Source organism: Microtus pennsylvanicus, chromosome 2, assembly GCF_037038515.1.
Source record: "Microtus pennsylvanicus isolate mMicPen1 chromosome 2, mMicPen1.hap1, whole genome shotgun sequence".
NCBI lineage: Eukaryota > Metazoa > Chordata > Mammalia > Rodentia > Cricetidae > Microtus > Microtus pennsylvanicus.
The window spans coordinates 33,435,762-33,456,502 of NC_134580.1; the positions used below are offsets into that span (position 1 = coordinate 33,435,762).

Sequence of the window (20,741 nt, forward strand, 5' to 3'; positions counted from 1 at the left end):
CATTTGCACACCCAGCTGCGCGCAGCTGCCCTCGGCTGCCGGCCACAATTCGTGGCAGGCGGGTGGCTCCGCGGGGTGGGCTCCATCTGTGACCGGCCGCCGCCGCCGCCGCCGCCGCCGCCGCCGCCGGCTCGCGCCACCTTCTGGGCATCCGTCCGCCTCACCCAGACGAGCTTAGACGCCACCGCTGAGACTTCCTGGACAGCCTGCGCTCCCTCCCGGCCCGACCTTCCTGAAGGACTGGTGGGGTCTCCTAGACGGTTATCCTACCAAGATGGGGCATGTGCGATCGGGGGACCCAAAACTCCCGGGACTGGAGAATTTCGAACAGAGATTGTGATGTCTGTTCTGCCCGAGGACATCCTACGCCCCCTGCCAGTAGCCGGGTGCAGCTTCATCTCTGGCGCCCGCTGATGTCAGAGTACCGCAGACCCCCCTGCACTCCTGGGATCACTCTCAGGCTGCCGCCCACCTGGACTGCCCTCTTGACTCCTGGACAGACAGAGTTGAAGGCGTAGGCCTGTAATCCCAGCTGCTTAGGGACTGAAACAAAAGGAGCACAGATTCAAAGCCCGGGTAACGTAGAACACTATTAAAAACAATTTGTGTTCGCTCCAGCAGCACATATACTAAAATTGGAATGATATAGAGATTAGCATAGGCCCTGCACGAGGATGAAATGAAAACTGTGAACCATTCTATATTTTTTGAACAAGTTCTAGGACAGCCAGGCATACATTGAAAAACCCTGTCTCGAAAAAATCAAATACATTTTTTTTATTTTTTTATTTTTTGGTTTTTCGAGACAGGGTTTCTCTGTAGCTTTGGAGCCTGTCCTGGAACTCCCTTGGTAGACCAGGCTGGCCTCGAACTCACAGAGATCCGCCTGTCTCTGCCTCCCAAGTGCTGGGATTACAGGAGTGCGCCACCACCGCCCGGCTTTTCAAATACATTTTTTAAAACTATCTCAGGCCGGGCTGTGGGGAGGCAGAGGCAGTTGCATCTCTGTGAGTTCGAGGCCAGCTTGGTCTACAGAGTGAGTTCCAGGACAACCAGGGCTGTTAAACGAAGCGGGGAGACCACCTCCCTCAGACTTTAGCTAACACCTGTAATACTAGCACTCTGGAGGCTTGAGGCAGGAGGATTACCTTGAGTTCCAGTTCAGTCTGGGCTACACGGCGAATTCCAGGCTAGTCAGAGCTACATAGCCGAATCCTGTCAAAAATAACAACAACAACGACAATGCAGCTTCTTTTTAAAGGCGGGGATGTAGTTCGGTGTAGGGCACTTGCCTAACATATGGAAAGCCCTGGATTCATTCCACAGCAACGATCTCACGCACACATGAGGATGAAAGAAAATGAGCTGCCATCCTCCCTGAGGGCTCCCTCTCGGACTCTGCAGAGATATTTGGTCACTCGCACTCTCCAGGTTGTGAGCTCTACAGGGACCATGTCTGTTCACAGACTAGATCAGGGGGCCAACTCCCGGACGGCTGCACCCCGAAGCAAAGCCTCCTCCTCTGAAGCTGACCCTGAACTACAAAACTGGAGTTACCCTGGTAGACCCCACTCAGCCAGAGAATGAAACGCTTCCTGAGTGTACGAAAGGGCGGGTTCCCCGGGCTTTAGGCGGGAGAAAGGGTCGTCGCTTGCTCCCTTGCCCGTGGGGAGGAGGACATGTCCCTGGCAACCCTGGCACTGGGTTTGAGCTCTGCCAGCATTCAACCCAATTGGGATTCCACTGAGGAGGGTCCAGGCAGTGCCTGTTTCAGCTCTGAGCCGACCTGCATGCGATTTCCACCGTGGCTGCCAGGGGGCAGTACGAACCCCCAAATCACCTCGGGCTGCCTGCCCTCACCATTCTCAGGAATGAGGCCCTTACCCTGGCCCTGCTGCTTCCCATAGTGGTCACAGGCCCTAAATCGGTCGAGGTCTAGGATGACTCAGGGAAAAGGAGCCCTGCCTGGCCAGTAATGAACCTGGCACAGCTACATGTGACCTTGGCGGGTCAGTTTCCTCTGAGCTGTAGGCTCAAGTGCCTGTATCACCTGGGAAGAACGCAAAGGTGACCGTTCCAGGGAGACAGGAGTAATAAATGAGAAGCATTTGAAGTGATGACATGTTAATTTGATTAGATAATTTCATACTATATATTACTTTGATCCTTATAAATGTATACAAGTATAATGTGCAAATAACATTTTTAAAATGAGTTAATGCCGGGCGATGGTGGCGCACGCCTTTAATCCCAGCCCTCGGGAGGCAGAGGCAGAGGCAGGCGGATCTCTGTGAGTTCGAGACCAGCCTGGTCTACAGAGCTAGTTCCAGGACAGGCTCCAAAGCCACAGAGAAACCCTGTCTCGAAAAACCAAATAAATAAATAAATAAATAAAATGAGTTAATAACATTTTTTTTTTTTGGTTTTTTCGAGACAGGGTTTCTCTGTGGCTTTGGAGTCTGTCCTGGAACTAGCTCTGGTAGACCAGGCTGGCCTTGAACTCACAGAGATCCGCCTGCCTCTGCCTCCCGAGTGCTGGGATTAAAGGCGTGCGCCACCATCACCCGGCTAACATTCTTAAAATGAGTTAACGTGTGTGTATTGGCACACCATGCCACGTGTAGAGGCCAACTTTGTGGAGTTGTTCTCTCCTTCCACCTCTGTGTGGGCTCCAGGGTTCAAACTCAAAGTCTTCAGGCTTGTGCTTCAAGCACCTTTACACACTGAGTCTTCTCACCAGCTGAGTGACATTTTCTTACGGGATTCACAAAGCTAAAAACCTTTTTAAAACACCTTAGTCTCAGCACTCAGGAGGCAGAGACAGGATAATATGAACTCAGAACTAGCCTGTTTTATATACTGAGTTCCAGGGCAGCCAGAGCTACATAGCGAGACCTTGTCTAGAAACACTCTCCCCCTCCTCACAAACAAACCAAAAAAAAAAAGTAACTGTTAAAAATTTTTTGTATTAATGTTTGCCTGGTTCTCTCAGAATGCAGAAGTCATCAGATCCCCTGGAAAGAGCATTACAGGCAGCTGTGGGTGCTGGGGACTAAACAGGGTTCTCTTAACTGGGACATCTCTTTAGCCTCAAGAACTATTCTGAATGTCATGTGAAAAAAAAAACAACACAAAACAGACATCTATCCACAATGTAAAAATAGGGATTTTTCTCCTATGAACAAAAAACAAGGTCAAGTACAGAAATGAAAAGATGTGTAGTATATTGTCATGATAGGGTTATGGGATTGGGCTGGGCGGTGGTGGCGCACGCCTTTAATCCCAGCACTTGGGAGACAGAGGCAAGGCAGATCTCTGTGAGTTTGAGGCCAGCCTGATCTACAGAGTAAGTTCCAGGACAGTATCCAAAGCTACAGAGAAACCCTGTCTTGAAAAAAAAATTGAGATTTTTCCTTTTGTTAGTTTTTAGATTCTGGTTTGATGGAGGAAGGTCACAAGAAACTGCTCTTGCCTGGACTATTGCATAAACTGGACACAGAGAACCCACAGAGTGAGGACTACTGAACTTGCCTAAAGATGAGATGATCTTTCGGGGTTCGTGATTCATGAAAGAGTCTGCAAGACATTCTTCAGGACAAGCAGATAGTGACTGCCTTTGAAATTTCCTGCATTGTGGAAATGTCTGCTGCAAACTATGGGCCTGTAGGCTGAAGATGGATGCCCCAACGGTACAGAGGAACTTTGAGTGACTGTCTAGGCAGCGAGATGTCTCTGTCATTTCTAGAGTTTAAAAGTTGCTTTTTTCTTGTTTGCTTAGGTCATATTGTATCTTTTTGGAGTCTTTGATGGAGTTAAGAATAGTTAGTTATAGTTATAGTTTTCCTTAGTTATGATAAAGATTATTGTAATTTTTACTTGATAACTGTTTTGTTATATGTAATTTTGTTATGTTAAAGTTAAAGCCTTCCTTTTTTTATTTTGTTTAAACAGAAAAAGGGGAAATGATGGAGGAAGGTCATTGGCTAATAAAGGAACTGCCTTGGCCCATTTTATTGGTTAGAACATAGGTAGGTGGAGTAAACAGAATGGAGTGCTGGGAGGAAGAGGAAGTGAGCTCAGACTTCACAGCTCTCCTCTCTGGAACAGATGCCTCAGAGAGACGCCATGCCCCAGCTCCGACCCAGGATGGACTTAGGCTAGAATCTTCCCGGTAAGACCGGTGCTCACAGATTATTAGAGATGGGTTGATCGGGATATCAGAATTAGCCAGTAAGGGCTAGAGCTAAAGGGCCAAGCAGTGATTAAAAGAATACAGTGTCCGTGTAATTATTTCAGGGCATAAGCTAACCGAGCAGGCGGCTGGGGTGTTGGGGACGCAGCCCCGCCGCCGCTCCTATTACTACACTGGTTATAATAAAAATAATAAAGCAGACTAGAGAGATGGCTCAGTGGTTAAGAGCACTGGCTGCTCTTCCAGAGGTCCTGAGTTCAATTCCCAGTAACCACATGGTAGCTCACAACCATTTCTAGTGGGATCTGATGCTCTATTCTGGCATGAAGGTGTACATGCAGATAAAGCACTCACACTCATACATACAATAAATAAATCTTTTTTTAAAAAAATAAAGCGGCCAGGCAGTGGTGGTGCACGCCTTTGATCCCAGCACTCTGGAGGCAGAGGCAGGCGAATCTCTGTGAGTTCGAGGCCAGCCTGGTCTACAGTGCTAGTTCCAGGACAGGTTCCAAAAGCTACAGAGAAACCCTGTCTCGAAAAACCCAAAAATAAATAAATAAAAAATAAAAAAAATAAAGCACCCTGGGGAAAATGAAAGCATGGCCCAGCACTTAGGCTGAGCCCCCAGGAAACTGAGAAGCTGGTGGTGCCATACAGCCTTGCAACAGCAAACCGAGAGGCTGGTGGTGCCATAAAGCCCTGCAACAGCAAAGCCAACACATCCCTGTCTCGGTGGTGCTGGGGCACAGCCTAGCCTCAGTGCTGAATGATTCTGCCACTTAGCCCAACCTCAACAAGTATTTGTCCTGCCCAGGACCTAAGCTGTTGAGGGGTTGGGGGCTGAGAGAAGAGGTCACCTGTTTCTATTGCCCATTCTCTCAATCTGCCTATTCTGCCATTGTGTGTGCCCGGACTCCTCACACGCTTGCTGTCCTTCCGGACAGTGTTGCCTCTAAGGCCCCCTGCTCACAGTTTCCTGCTTCTGGGTGCCACAGTTAATGTTATGTGGCATTGGGGACCAAACCCAGGGCCTTGTACTTGTTGGGGCAAGTATTATACCAATTGAGCCACATCCCCAGTTTTCTCTTTCCTCCCAGGCCTCTCTAAGAACAGAGGATCTGAGGGTCTGCATTACGGAGCTGAGGTGAACTTGGCTGGGAGAGAAGCCCCTCCCAAACAGCAAGCCAAGCACTGTTCGCTCATTTTCATAAATGACCTGCAGCTCTCGTGCTGCTTCCCAGCCGTGTCCACTAACCAGTGACCTGACAAGGTGGGGTCTTAAGTAATCAGATGAGCACAAACATTTTCAAATGAACCCTTCCTCCAAGTCACCCACACCCAGATGCTCCATTCCCTTGTGAGGGACCCAGAGTTGCTGGGAATAACCCCAACTACTAAGGACTAGGTATCCTTACCTGTGGCCACTTGAAGGGCCAAGTACTTGCCCCTCCCCTTATTCCCTTTCTGGGATACCTAAAGCAGGCCTGGAGGTTGAAAGGATCCAGGCTCCCCAGTCTTCCCACAGAAGGTACAAACTAAAGCCATTAAAGATGCACAGGGTCCTAAAATTACCCATACATTCTTCAGGTTTCTGGGGAGCTCATGGAGCTGAGGGGGAACCCTGTCCTGTCTCAGAACACAACAGGGTAAATGCTGAGCTCGCTCACCACTCGCAGCTTTCTGGAGGTGAGTCTAGCCTGCTGTTTGGAGGGAGTGAGGGTGCTGACTGGAGGCAGAGGGTAAAGCCAGGGAAGCCCAGGCATGCACCTTCCACGCGTTTCCTCAGCCCTTGAATCTGTTTCTCACCTCTGCCTTCCCCTTTTATTCATCTGCTAATTTTCACAGGGATAATCCGTAAATCTGCTTCTTTCTCTCCTCCTCCCCAGGTTTGTACTTTGGTCCCCAAACTACACTAATCCAGCTTTTTGTTTTTTCCTTTTTTTTATTATTATTATTTTTCATTTATTTTACATACCCACCAGTTTCCCTCCCTCAACCCAGCTCTTTAATCCACACCCCAGACTCATCCAGCTTGAGGTTTGAGAAGTGAAGGGCAGGGTGGGGCACAAGGCCCCAGCATGGAACCAGATACAGTGGTACGCACCGAGAATTCCAAAACTTGGGAGGTAGAGATCACTCTTGCCTATATAGTGAGCTTGAACCCCGCCCATGCTCCCCACGGCTGATGAATGGGACATTTTTATGTGTATGATAAACGGAACAAGTATTTCAGAACGAAACTAGGCACGATGGTACATGTCTGTATTCGCAGCTTCAGGAGGCTAAGGCCGAAGAAAAGGGGTGTAGATCCGCCCTAGGCATAGTGAGACCCGCCTCAAAACCTGCTGTCTGCAGAGTCCAAAAACTTCATCTCATGGCAACCCCACAAAGGTTATGAAATTCTTTTTTTTATATTTATTTATTATGTAAACAGTATTCTGTCTGTGTGTATGCCTGCAGGCCAGAAGAGGGCACCAGATCTCATTACAGATGGTTGGGAGCACATGCGGTTGCCGGGAATTGAACTCAGGACCTTTGGAAGAGCAGGCAATGCTCTTAACCACTGAGCCATCTCTCCAGCCCCCGGGTTATGAAATTCTTAAAAGTGGCCATATCAGACTGGAGAAATGCATCAGTGATTAAGAACACTTGCTTTTTGTCTTTGTAAACACGGTTTCTCTGTGTTGGAACTCACGCTTATTATAAACCAGGCTGGCCTCAAGCTCACAGAGATCTGCCTGCCTCTGCCTACCGAGTGCTGGGATTAAAGGTGTATGCCACCACTGCCCAGGTTAAGTAATTATTTTAAAGTGATCATTATTTGGGGTGGGGTGCATGCTTGGCTGAGGCACACGCGGCCCCAGGAACACCTGTTTTACACACCACTGCTAAATGAGGAGATGGAGACTCTGATTCCCAGAAGCAACTTCCCCTTCACTAGAACTCTGAAAAAGAAAGGAAGTGTTCTTCCTCCTTGGATCCCTTTTTCTTAATTCCCTTTATTAGTTCTCTGACACAGAAAGGAAAAAGAACAATTAGGAACCGAGAAAGGGCCATAAGCAGGAAGAGGTGAAGAGGGAAGAAAGAAGCTCCACAGCAGGGCACAGTCACTCTCTCCATCTCCAGCCTCCTACACAGGCCTGAATGAGGCAGTGAGGCAGAAGCTAGAGCAAGGACAGCCAGGCCCAGATCCCTAGGAACTGGGCATCCCTGGCTTCCACCATGAAAGGATTACTGGGCAGGGGGTGGGGAGGCAGGCTGCCTCTGGAGGTGCTGCGGTGTGGAGGAAGTCCTGTTCACCTGCTCCCAAGGCTCCCTACATACTTCCTTCCCTCTCCAAAGGCACAAGGGGCAGCAGGAGGAAAGGGTGAAGTAATAATCCAAACCTTTCGTCTCAGCAGCCCCCAATTAAAATGATCAGCATCTCTTCTTCCCTGGCTTAGAACCAAATGATATCGAACAAGACCTTGGTGATGGAGCTGGCGGCTAGTGGGCAGACATCTTCCTCTCTTAGTCTCGCACAGAAAGACATGCATCTGCTTCCAATCACAGCATGGACCAGAACGAGCTTGTAAAGAGTCCCAGATTGTTGCGAGAAAGATAATTTGATAGGCTGAAATGAAATATCCAAATTAAGGTCGCTTTGGGATTGGGAGGGGTGGAGACATCGGAAATAGGAGAAAAGGACAAGAGACAATTCAGTATACAAAGGGGAACTACCCAGATGAGCCTTCCACCTGACACACCAGGTGGGCTCATGGTTTGCCCTGAGCCACACAACGCCTATGCCACATGCCCACACTCTGACCCCAGCCTTCACCTTGTCTCCTTTCTCCCCTTTCCAATAGGGTCTCTGTGAAGGCTGGCTTGGAACTAAGAGATCCATCTGCCTCTGCCTGAGTGCTGAAGTTAAAAGTGTGCCACCATGCTTTTTTTAAAGATCTTTTTAAACACCATACACGGGGAAGTCAGCTTATGGAGTGGATTTCTCCAGTCACACAGTCCTCTCAAGCACACACACAGGTCACTCCAGGCTTGGGCAGCAGCTCTGGCATGGCTTCCCCTGTTCAGGGTCAGCTCTGACTACTGTGAACACCTGGTTCAGCTTACACTTCCTTCCAACAAGCAGGGAGAGCCTGGGGCTGGCTCCAGCAGGGCAGTGCAGAGCTATGTGCTCAATGAGCCAGGAAACCATGGACCCCCACAGTGAGCCAGGAGAGCATGGATCCCCATAGTGAGTCTCCACTTGCCTCCAGCTGCCAGCACTGCATCCATTTTGTTAGCTTGGTGACTTCCGGACTTTTTCAGAAAACTGAAAGTTTACAAGGGGATGAGTTATGGCAACACAGAACACATCTAAACTGAGTGCCAAGCAGACAAACCCCTTCCCTTACTGAGGGGAGACATACACCAAGGGTGGGAGTACAGGATCAAGCCCCCTCCAACCCCGGAGTTAGTCCTGAGACTCAACGGGCCCAAGGCAGACAAACTGCCCACGGGAAAAGACAATTAGAAAAGGAAGGAAGCAGATCCAATCCTCAGAAGTCGGAAATAAATAATGTCCAGAAAGGCCCATCTCTGAGGTGGACCAAATGGCTCTCCTGTACCATGTTTATGGGGTCATGGACCATTAAGCCAGCCAACCTACAGATGTCTTCATAAGACTTTTACGAGATTAGACTGCAGAGACCCTATAACTCAGCAGCCAGAGAGGAAAACAAGCATGGGGAACTGCAAAGACAAGCTGGTAGCAATCAGGGCTGCTCCAGGGTCTGTCCACCATCATTTAGCCCTGCAAGTTTCTGCCCTGCCCCACCAGGTTCAGGGCCACATCACTTATGTTGCCCAATAAACCCTAGATAATCTCACTTTCCTCTCCTGACCCAATTCACTACTGCGACCCCATTTCTGGTTCACCCGTGTTAATCCTTAGGACACGAGTTTCTTTGGCCTCTGTGAAGCAAACCAAAGATGAGGCAGTTATAGCAAAACCATACTGGGTTTTGTAAACCTTAGACTGTGCTTGGTGTGCTTCAGTAAAGAACAAACCCACAGAGCACCCTGGGCTCTGAAGAACAGATAAATGGAGTCAGGGTCACAGCATGGTCTTCAGGGTTGGCGCCACCTGGTGGTTGTTTGCAGAACCAACAAACCCTTAAGGAAAGTTCTCTTTTATAAAGCTTCAGAAAAACAATGTACCCAGATGTACAGATGGGTTGGGGCTCAGCTCCATGAGTGGGTGCTTACTTAGCACACACAAGGCCCTGGGTTTGATGCTCAGCACCGAGAAAATAGACAACAGCAAAAATATATGACTATTGGCGAACACTCCAGAACCCAAACTGAAAAGGCGTACAGACGACCCAGATCTTGAAACCACCACTCAAGATCCGTATTTGAAAAGCAACCGTTTATTAGAACCAATACAAGAGTATGAAAATGGGGGAAAGGGGGGAGGGAAAGAATGGCGTCTGAATTGAATGTCAGTTGTAAAAAGACAAAAATGTGTTTTTAAACCATTTACACTTAAAATGCAAACATACATATATATATAGACCACTTATACTTAAAGAAATCAAAAGCAGATTGGCTGAAATAAAATCAAGAAACAACCAAAACTCCCCCACAACCAAAAGTCCATTGAGAATTCAATGTCTCACTTCTATTCAGACACCTAGCAACAAGGTATGACCTGTTTCCTACTCAGAATGGCACACTGCTGAGGAAACCCAGTCTCTAGGGTCTCTGGAAGCTCATCCTGTGAGAAAGGGGGAACAAAGCCAGCAGACAGGGCAAGGCAACTGCTTGTTACTACCCGTGCCCAGGACCCGTTAGGAGCAGAGAACACGGAACAGAACCAGAGTGTGGGCCTCCAGGATACCAGGACCTTGTGCTTTTCATGGGTCACCAATCCAGAGTCAAGGAGGGGGACAGCAAAGAGCCCTGTTGGGAAGAGCTACGGGCTGGCTGCCTTACCCTTAAATGAGACGAAAGGGTAAGGCTCTTGAACCCATAAGTGTGCAAACAAGTGTCCAAGATGCCCTCAATCAGAGTTGGACTGTGGACACTGGGAAAGAGGTGACAGATTCCACAGTGAACTGGATGAAGCCTTGAGAACCAATGCTCAATTTTAAATGTTAACACCTGTTTCAAAAAAAAAAAATTCCAAAGTAGCTCTTTTTTGGTGTCCGATGGCAGGTTATGTTGACTGAAAACCATCTGTTTTATGTGAACAGCAGAGGATTAGGAGCATGGAGGAGCAGTGATCTCACTGTCCTGGGATCAGTCTGGAAAATACAACAACAAAATGCTTTGCTCATGAGACACTCAGTAGTGGTTGTAAGTCCATAGGAACAGGACCTTAACCCAACCTACAGAGAAAGACATGCAGTAAACATTCCTGCTTCATGATTCCCTAACCAAAGACTCTTGGGTTTCAAACAGCCTCTTCGTGAATGCAAGAAACACACCCTAGTCCTACCATCCCAAGTCAGTCACAACTATCGAGACTCCAACATTCACAAAACATTGTCAACATCTCAACTAGCAGCTTTGATGAGGGGTGGGGGACAGAAACTTGCCAAGGTCACTAAGTACTTCCAAGCCTGGAAACAGCTCAGTAAGGATAAAAAATGTCGAGGCATCCTCCACAGGCAACCCCAAAGGAGTCGTCAGTTCTGATCTGTAATGCCTCACGACATCCCATGAGGTAGCTCAATATTATCACCCCATTTGACAGATGGGGAACTGAGGCATTGGAAGGAAAGACTTGCCCAAGGTCAGCCACTAAGACACAGCAGGGAGGCTGGCAAGGTCAGTATCCATTAAAACTCACTTGGCCCAGCCAGGCTGTTATTCACCTGGAGTAACTTGAAGAGCCTTGCTTCTGAAGACCACCCTAGTGCTATTTTGAAAATTAGGTTGCATTTTAAACACAAAAATTCAGTTAAGTGAAGGATTAAGACATTGATTTCTCAGTCTTCTACTGAGTAATTCAGGTTCTAAAAATCCAGCAAGCAGCATGGCCCCTAAGTAGGATCAGTAGGCAGGACCTGTCATGTTGTCTGCTCTCTTCCTGTGACACCCAAGGCTGAGCAGCACACCCACGAGCAGTGGCGTCTGCACAAACAACTTCTAACACAGAAGGAACACAGAAACAAACCACCAAGGTAGACAGAAACAAGCTGAGGTCTTCTCCAACCCTTAAAATTCTAGTGGGAAAGCATATGTTCCTATCTTAAAACTATGGGGAGGGGGGGACCACTGCCAGAGCTGGTTGAGAATCAGATCCTAATGTTCCTGGAATTTGAGAATGCTGCCACACAAGGAAACTATTTTTTTTTTAAGAGTTCTTGGAGAATTTCAAAGCAGGACATCCCCTTTCTCCCACAGCCTCTACACTGGTCAAGGACTTGAAGGATGGCACAGCAACACACCAAGCACAATGTGTCACCACGGGCACGCTAAGACTTGACAACAGTGGAGATTTCCCACTAGGGCTGACTGGACTCGACAAATTCAGATGATGGAAATTTAAGGGCTGTGTTTCAGCAATGACAGCTCAGATTCAGTTTGACTGGAAACTCCCCTGACAAACAAAACTCTCTGAGCTAAGAATATCGCTAAGTGGTAGAGCACTTGTCTAGAATGTACAAGGCCCCAAGTCCAACACCCCCTTCCAACACACACACACACACACACACACACACACACACACACACACACGCCTGAATACACGCACCGCCTCATAATCCCAGTGCTCTGGAGGCTGAGGCAGAACTGTAAGCACTGCGGCCAGTCTGGGCTACTAAAAAGAAAAAAAAAATAGTTCTTTAAAAGTGAAATCATCAATTTGAGCTTGGACCAACTATTAGTGTCACAGTTGCCAATGCCAAGGAACATTACAGGAGAGGGAGGGAGAGAGGGAGGGAGGGAGGGAGGGAGGGAAGGAGGGAGAGAGGGAGAGAGGGAGGGAGAGAGAGAGGGAGAGAGGGAGAGAGGGAGAGAGGGAGGGAGAGAGAGAGGGAGAGAGAGAGAGAAAGTTCATTGCATTCAATTTGGCCTAATTTCTTGATAATAGTTTCCTATTAGATTTTCAGATTAATACTGATGGCTCTTACCTAGGCTGTGATAATTAGGTTTTGATCTATTGTGACATTAATGATCACAATCAGTTTACTTTGAAATTGTCTTTAATTAATGGCTCCTTCCTTGTCAGCTTTTGCCTCCAGTACAAGATCTGCCCTTCCTCCACCACTGTGTTTTAACTCCTCTTGCTGACCTCAGAGACAAACAGCATTGGTGGATTACTTCTTCCCATAAAAAAGATTTTGAGATGATGTTAGGTAAAATGAGGGCCAAGAGAAAAGGCAAGAGAATGAACTATCAATGAACAAAAGAGATACCATCTTAGACCAAAGTCAAGCTTGATGCTCAAGTGGCAACACAAAAATAAGATGAGGTAGATTAAAATTCATAAACTTCAGCATAAGCAAAAAGAAACAAGAAACTTCACCTTTTAACTTGTAGAAGTTAGCTGAATTCCTGGGAATTCTGACATCCAACGTCAAGTTATCCAGGCAGAGCCAAGATCCTTCCCTTCTGCTCTCAAGTTATGAGACCTTCAAGAAGGAAGGCCTCCTGGTGCACCCCCTGGACAGATCGTTTGAGGAGCTAGGACACACATTTCTGGGGAGGTTTTTACGTGGGTGACACAGGTGCTGCTTAGGACTGACTCTGGCAGTGCTCGGCTCAGAGGTGACCCCCTAAGCTTCCTTTTAACAAAGCCTCTTGCTTTGGGCTTTAAAGCCAACCAACCCTATGTTGATTTCTCCAAAAGGGATGAAAAATTGAGGAGTATGAACAACTTGCTAAAATACCCACGAAGAAGAAATATCCAGAAGGACCCCTAACACAGCACACTACGGCACCCGCAATGCAGGTGATGCTGCGCACAGCAAAGTGACCACGGTCATGAATGCTTTGGCAGAGTCCAAACGAGCTGAAGGTTCTCGGTGTTCACTTATCTGTGTCCTCTTGGTCATGATAGCATTTCTATTACTTAGTTTTATTTTCTGCAATGCTCTCATGGCCAGTCAACTCAGTTTATCCAAGGCCATAGTTCTTTCTCATAGATGAACCAGTTAATGGCACCCTACTACTCCAGGGTTTTTCCTGTGGGAACCCAGGCTTCATGAATGCTCCATCAGCGCTCTACACTAAATTGCCCATTCAAGACGTGTCCTTATATACATGTTTGTTTCTGCCCCGATCAGAAATTAATATGCATGTGTAGTATTTATTATACAAAACTGTAATGATCAACTCATCCCACACCACCACTGTCAAAGTTCTCTGAGGGGCAAGGGTGTTTGTTGAATGCAATCAATACTAATGTATGCTAATGTGGAATGTGAACCGGACAATGTCAAGCTAGTCAGTCACCCAGTTCACTCCTGCTTCTGTGCAACATGCTTATTAGAGGGCAGACCCAGTAAGAAACATCCAGGACTACACAGAAAGATAAGGGAAAAGGAAAAGAGAAAAGAAATTCAGCATTAGAAAGATGTTTAGAGCCAGGTGGTGGTGGTGGTGGTGCACGATGCCTTTAATCTCATCACTAAGGAGGCATATGTAAATCTCTGTGAGAGGTCAGCCTGGTCTACAAAGTGACTTCCAGGACACCCAGGGCTAAACAAAGAAACCCTGTCTCAAAAACCAAAACCAAACAAACAAATAAAAAACATGATTTGAGGGGCTGGGGAGGAGATAACTCAGCAATCAAGAACACCAACTACTCTTGCAGAGAACACCCACAGAGTGGCTCACTCCTATCCCAGGGGATATGGAACTCTCCTGGGGAACCAGCACCTCTGCAGACAAAAATCCCATATACATAAAATAAGTAACTTAAAAAAAATTTTTTTTGAGCTAGGCATGGTGCCACACAACTGATACCCTGATACCAAACCAAATCAAACCAAACCAAAAAAAACCCTAAATTCAAAGCTGGTCTAAGTAGCCTTTTCTTTATATTCCTTTTAAGATAGGGTCTATGCAGCTCTGGCTGGCCTGGAACTCACTATACAGACCAGGCTGGCTTCCAACTCAGAGATCCAACCCTAAATGCTGGGATTAAAGGTACGTACCTATAAATTGGGAGTTGGAGGCAGAAGGATCAAGAATTCAGGCCCGGAGGTGGTGGCATGTGCCTTTAATTCCAGGATTTAGGAGGCAAAGGCAGGAGGAACTTGGTTCGAGGCCAGCCTGGTCTACAAAAGCTAGTTCCAGAACAGGCTCCAAAGCTACAGAGAAACCCTGTCTCAACAAACAAAACAAAAAACAAATAAACAAACAAGCAAAAAAAAATCACAAGTTGGGGCTAGCCTTGCATATGAGACTTGTCTTTAAAACACCACCACTGGGTGGTGGTGGCACACACCTTTAATCCCAGCACTTGGGAGGCAGAGGCAAGCAGATCTCTCTGAGTTCCAAGCCAGATAAGAGCTAGCTAGCTCTAGGACAGCTAGGACTACAATAGGCCAAGGTAACTTTTAAATCCCGGGACAGGAGGCAGAGATAAATGGATCGTGAGGTTAGGTCAACTGCTCTATAGAGTTCCAGGACAGCCAGGGCTACTTTAAAAAAAAAAAAAAAAAACAACAACAACAAAAAAAAACAACCAACCTGCCAAACAAACCAACCAAAACCAAACACAGTAACAACAAAATGGAGTGTATCAGGGGCATGGGGCATATAAAGATACCAGTTCAGTGGTACAGCATCTGCTTGGCATGTCTAAGCTAGCCCCAGGTTCAATTCCTCGTATCACAAAACTAGTTCTGAAAAGATTTAACACAGGAAAATATACTTAGGTGTTTTGGAGTGTTTCACCTCTGGCTGCTCACTCTTTACAGGGAAGAAATCTATAGGAGATTCTTCTGCCCAAGGCTGCCACATTCTCCAGCAGAAACAAGCAAGCTACTTGGCACCAACAAATGCTAGAGGCACAGGCAGGTGTCTGGCTTCTTGCATCGAGGGCTGAAGACAATACAGTTCTTTATTTCTAGATATAACCAGCAAAAGTACTAAGAGGAAAACAAGAATATTTCGGTAATATTTAGCAGAAAGCTGAGGACAGAAAAGGCAGGGTAGGGCTGGAGAGATGGCTCAGAGGTTAAGAGCATTGCCTGCTCTTCCAAAGGTCCTGAGTTCAATTCCCAGCAACCACATGGTGGCTCACAACCATCTGTAATGGAGTCTTCTGGCTTGCAGGCATACACACAAACAGAATATTGTATACGTAATAAATAATAAAATATTTGGAAAAAAAGTTTAAAAAAAAAAAAAGAAAAGGCAGGGTAAAGTGTATCAACAGTGCTTGGTTCTGTTAAACACCATCTGTTGTCTTAGCAATTATGCACCCTAGGTTTCTCAGGGCCTTCTCTTGACTTTTTTGAATTACAAGGGATTGACCTCTCAACTATAGCCTTGGTTCTTTTTACTTTTTGAGACAGGGTCTCATCAAAGGTTCCCAGCAGGCCTTGAACATACAACACCCCTATATCAGTCTGGGGTTGTGCTTAAGCCACCAGCCTGGCTTAGGAGCAACCTTAGTACCAAATATCACCGTTGTTTGGCCCACAGGCTAAGACTTTGCTTTAAAAAAATTTGGCCAGTCCAATTTACAAGTCTACTACCTACTGACTAACCAGACAGGCGGTCCTTTCCTTCAATCAAGAGACTCAGATCACCTCTGTCCGATTTTCATCCACCCCAGGCATCCCAGGTTGCCCGCATGACAAACCTTTCTAAGCACCACTCTCTTTCTCAACCACAGAACAAAGTCACTGATGCAGCACTTGATTTGGCCTCTAACTCCCTCAGAGAACATGGACTGTAGGGAGAAACTGAGGTACGGGTCAGGTGCCCTTCCCCGACCACATCACCATTCACAGGGTCTTCGAGGCTGACTTCACTGTCTTGTCTGCCACGTCACTGCAACAGCTGCCTTCTCAACTGCGCAGTGTAACTGTTGACATAATTTATACAGAATTCAATCAGCAGCTAGGCAGGAAAGCAATGTTAACAAAAGCTACGACTGGGTCTACGATTTGCTTATCACCTGGCTCATCTGTGGCCTGGAGTTCTCCATCCACCTCTCTCACGACCATGAACAATCCAGAAATGGCTGGATGCTCCAGCCTAGACAGCTACGTTTTAAGAGTAAGAAGCAACAACAGGAGCAGTCTCAGTAGTTGATGAAGTCAGCACTTATTCTTTTTTCCTCAGCTTGGAGCTAGGACAAGAGTACTGAGTTCCAAATCCTTCCTTACTTCCAGTCCTGATTCTCCAGCCTCCTCAACTACCACAAGAATGAAGAGGAGGTGAACATTTCTCAAAGGACAGAAAAGCAAAGTAGAGCCAGAAAATTGTCTCAATAGAATAGCAAAGCAAGAGTAAACCAAAAAGGAAAGTTTGTTTTGAGAGAAGGTTGTGTCAAAAAGCTAGTATTAGGACCTGACACTTTCTGAGATGATAGTCTTCTATGAAAAGACAGTTTTAAAAATAAGATACAACTAAAGCCTGAGAGCAGAGAAGGCGAGGAACATTAATACTTTGTCATGAGACGGTAAAATTACAGATTAGTACTACTGTGAGCATTTAAGAACTGATACTACGGCTAGTAGCTTCTCTCTATGAATTCCCAACTGAAAATAATGGCACGGAAGGGAATGTGAGTCCACTGAGAGGTGAATTTGCTGACACCGCTTTGGTAACAGGAAGCTTTGGGAGGCCATAGAAGTTGGCAGGGTTAGAGGGTGCCCAGCACCTTGGCACAAGCAAGCACCTACATAAATATAGTCTGCATATGAGGGGTGAAAGGAAAGAATACATACAAACCATGCGATACCGAAGACAACTCTCTCTGGCCCCACCCATTATCTTCTTGTACTACAGCTTACAGACTCCACAGTCATCTTGTTATTTGATGACAAACTGATGCCACCGAAAAGAAAAATCAGGAACAAGGCCGAAAACGTTTGAGGGCTAAAGAGAGTGCCTTGACAAATTTAAATGTAAAGTTTCAAGTTCTCAGAAAGACAGAGTTGTTACAATAGGGTAAGTGAGGATGGACGGGGCGGTCCAGAAGACCACAACAAGAACCCTATTATTGTCCTGGCAGAGCTAAATGAAAGTGGAAAAGATACAAGTAGGCCACTGCTATTGGCTTTCTAAAAAAAGGACAATATCCTTTCCACCCTAGTATGTCAAAACAAAGGCCAGCTGGTCATCAATATATTCCAATAACAATCAAGAAACTGAAGTCATCACCATTGTAACAAAATCCCCAGCCTAAAAAGCAACTGGCCTCAAAAATTCGTGACTCTAAGGTAACCTGGGAACAGAAGGAAAAGATAAGGGTAAAGAAAAAACTGGGAATTACACACAGCATGTAAATGCTTGGTTTTCACAGTTACACTTATGGGTCCAACCGTCAGCTATATTACAAGAGAACCAATACCAACACCTCTCCATGAAGCACAGTGTGAGCACATACTTTTATGGATGTGTTTAGGATGGAAAGGGAAGGAGAAGGGAGAGGAGGCAGGAAGGTGAACGTGGTATATACAAAGAGAAATGGCAGAGACCACCCTCCTTTAGCTCTTCGAGCTTTCTTTCTCTTTGTTTTCCGCATCTTCTGGATACGCATGCCACGTCAGTCTCTCTTCATAAAACGCTATCACAATTTGTGGGCACTTCACATTAGCTTCTTTTGCAAGAACCAGGTCAGCTTCATCTGTGTCTTTCCTAGAAAGAAAGGACATAAGACTTAGAAGCAGTGAGACTGAAAATATCTGTCTAAATGTCACTATTTGAATTTAGCCGGCTTGATCTCCTCCTTACACTTTGATCTAAAAGTAAAAGGGATCTTTACATGGCTGGAGCTATAACAGTGGTGGAGCCTCTGTATTTGATCTTTAACATCAAAAAGTAAACAAGAAAGAAAAAGCTGAAGAGACAGCTGCTCTTACAGGACCCAGGTTCAGTGCCTAGCACTCACTCACACAATGGCTCACGACTGTCTCTCCCATTAGCTCTAGAGGATCCAACACCCTAGAGGCTAGAGTTGGCTCAGCATTTAAGAATACATACTACTGTTCACTCGGGAGGCAGAGGCAGAAGGATCTCTGAGTTTGAAGCCAGCTAGGTTTACTGTGAAGGACCCAGGCTCAGTTCCCAGTTCCCATCAACTACATCGCAGCTCACAATGGACTGTAATGTCAGTCCCAGGGGTTCCGGAGCCCTTTTCTGGCTTCTGTAGGCACTGTACACAGATGGTACACATACATACATATTTAAACAAAGCACACATACACATAAAATAAAATGAAACAAAATTTTAAAAAGAAAAGGGAAAGGAAGGGAAAGGAAAAGAACAGTGGAGAGGAAAAGAGCCAGTCAGGCATGGTGAGCATGTGCCTGTAATCCTCTAACTCCAACCCTGGGGAGATAGGGACAGGAGAACAAGTTCAAAGTCCTAGACTATATACACTGAGGTCAAGGTCAGCCTGAGCTAACATTAGACCCTGTCAGAAAAGAAGGGAGAAAGGAAGAGGAAGGACTCCACTTTCTTCTAGAAGTTACTATCACTGATAAAGTAATTTGTGTTTTCTTCAGCCATTAATCTTAACGTCCTTTGTTGAAATTAATTTCTCTTTTAGCTATCTCTCTGTGATCCTAGCCCTCAGGATGGGAATAAGCTTTACCCAGCCCCTTATCCCATGGACATGATTCAGTTCTATGCAAACAGATGTTTAGGAAATGGCTACAAATATTTTACCCCAAATTTATTTTTCTATTATGCATGTTACTATGATACAAAACATAACAAAGCCTGACAATGTCACAAACCCATTCTGAACCACAATCCCCACTTAATATTGACAGTGCCAGTGGTGTTAAGAATTAGACTTAGGAATTCTCAGTTTTACATCCTTTCTTCATAGCAAAGGAACACAACTGTAGAGTGAGGCCCGTCTTCTCTCACCATTTCATTAAGAACATTAAGTCACCACAGGAGTCTGTTGCCCCAATGATCTTTTCTGGTTCCAGTCCTCTCTCAAAGCCCCGAGCGATATCATTGCTCTGCTATAAATAGAACAGGAGAGATTAGAGCTTGTAGAAAGAATAAAAACAAAAAAGGGTTTCTCAGAACAAGTCATAGCCTTTGTTAGCATCGCCTGATACCATCAATTCAGAAAAATTCTTAGAACTCAAGAAACATAATACTAGATCAACCAGTAGCAACAATGTCAAAAGATATTCCTGCAAGAAGATGCAGTGTCTTTCCTGGGATTCCTTGCAATGACCAAAGAGGGCCTGGAAGTCTAGAAAGTCCGAGAGTCTCTGGAGAACCATCTGGTCAGTTCTGTCATCCTAACCCTTACGATCTCTTCAGTACCGCAGGCTGACCTCTCTCTTCTTGTTCCTGAGACACCCAAGCCCATTCTCACTCTCTTAACTTCAGATATGCTTTCTCAACCATAACCTTTTAGACCTTTATCTTAATAGTGACAAACGGTTTTCATATTCCAGTCCTCTATATTATAAAAAAACAGAGACAAGAAGAATGCAAGACCAATACTCTGAAAAGGGAAAATTTTAAAGGTCATAAACACTAGTTTGCATATACTTGGCAGGAGAGTCCCTGGTACCATAGACACACTGTTAGCATTAACTGGGATTGGACTTAAGACTTGAGATACTGTAAACTCATTCATCAGCAACACACACACACACACACAAACTTAAGATATTTCAAAAGAACCAAATCTTGGGTGTGTGATTTCCTAGCATCTCTCTGATCGTCTTACTTTCTTTTGAGATCAAAAGCAGCCATCAAAAGATGGCTCAGTGGGCAAAGGGGCTTGCACGCAAGTCTGACAACCTGAGTTTGATCTCTGGGAGTCACATGGGGGATGGAAAGTACCAACTCCCACATGTTCCTGGACCTCCTGGTACATGAGGCTCCCTAACCCATTGAACAAGTAAATGAAAATTTTAAAACAGAAACACAGAAAGTTTGTACAGTCCTGGTAGTCCCCAAAGATACCAGAAGCCACAACAGAAAAGAAATTCTAGTCATGGACCAATGGGTACTGTATCGTGGATGCTGACTTTTTAAGACACAGACTCTTTGGGGCACTCATGGATGCTGACTTTTTAAGACACAGACTCTTTGGGGCACTCAAGGGGGACAGGTTCCCAGATGCAAACACAGCTGCTCACAGCTGGAATGCTGGCAAAGGGACGAAGTCATCCATTACTGGCGGCTGGAAACAGCCTGTTACAGAGGGAGGGAAATGGAGAAAGAATGTCCAAGCTGCTTGAAAGGAGCCAAGGCAAGGCAAACACAGAAATCATCACAGGCAGTAATCTTAAATCAGACATAAAACTGACTAGGAAATCTCTTCTGCAGTGGTCTAAAGAAATGTAATCTCCTCCATGCCTTAAAAACACTTGGCTATGCCTAGCATGCCAG

The 20,741-nt window shown here is 46.0% G+C and overlaps 1 protein-coding gene and 1 non-coding gene across 7 annotated transcripts in view; one reads left to right on the plus strand and one right to left on the minus strand.

Moving 5' to 3' along the window:
- Positions 1-605: 605 nt before the first annotated feature.
- LOC142845260 (U6 spliceosomal RNA) lies at positions 606-708 on the plus strand. Its single transcript, XR_012909830.1, has one exon. It is a non-coding gene; the product is annotated as a U6 spliceosomal RNA (small nuclear RNA).
- Positions 709-9,590: 8,882 nt separating this feature from the next.
- Positions 9,591-20,741, minus strand: part of Cbx5 (chromobox 5) — a 40,449-nt gene continuing 29,298 nt past the window's right edge. For 4 of the 6 annotated variants that reach the window (XM_075960850.1, XM_075960847.1, XM_075960846.1 and 1 more), the window contains exons 4-5: positions 19,248-19,348; positions 9,591-18,007 (exon numbers count right to left, since the gene is read on the minus strand). In XM_075960850.1, coding sequence (XP_075816965.1) covers positions 17,857-18,007; positions 19,248-19,348 — 252 coding nt within the window. In that variant the 3' untranslated portion in view covers positions 9,591-17,856. The remainder of the gene's footprint in view (positions 18,008-19,247; positions 19,349-20,741) is intronic. The other 2 variants (XM_075960849.1, XM_075960845.1) reach the window with 1 other exon arrangement.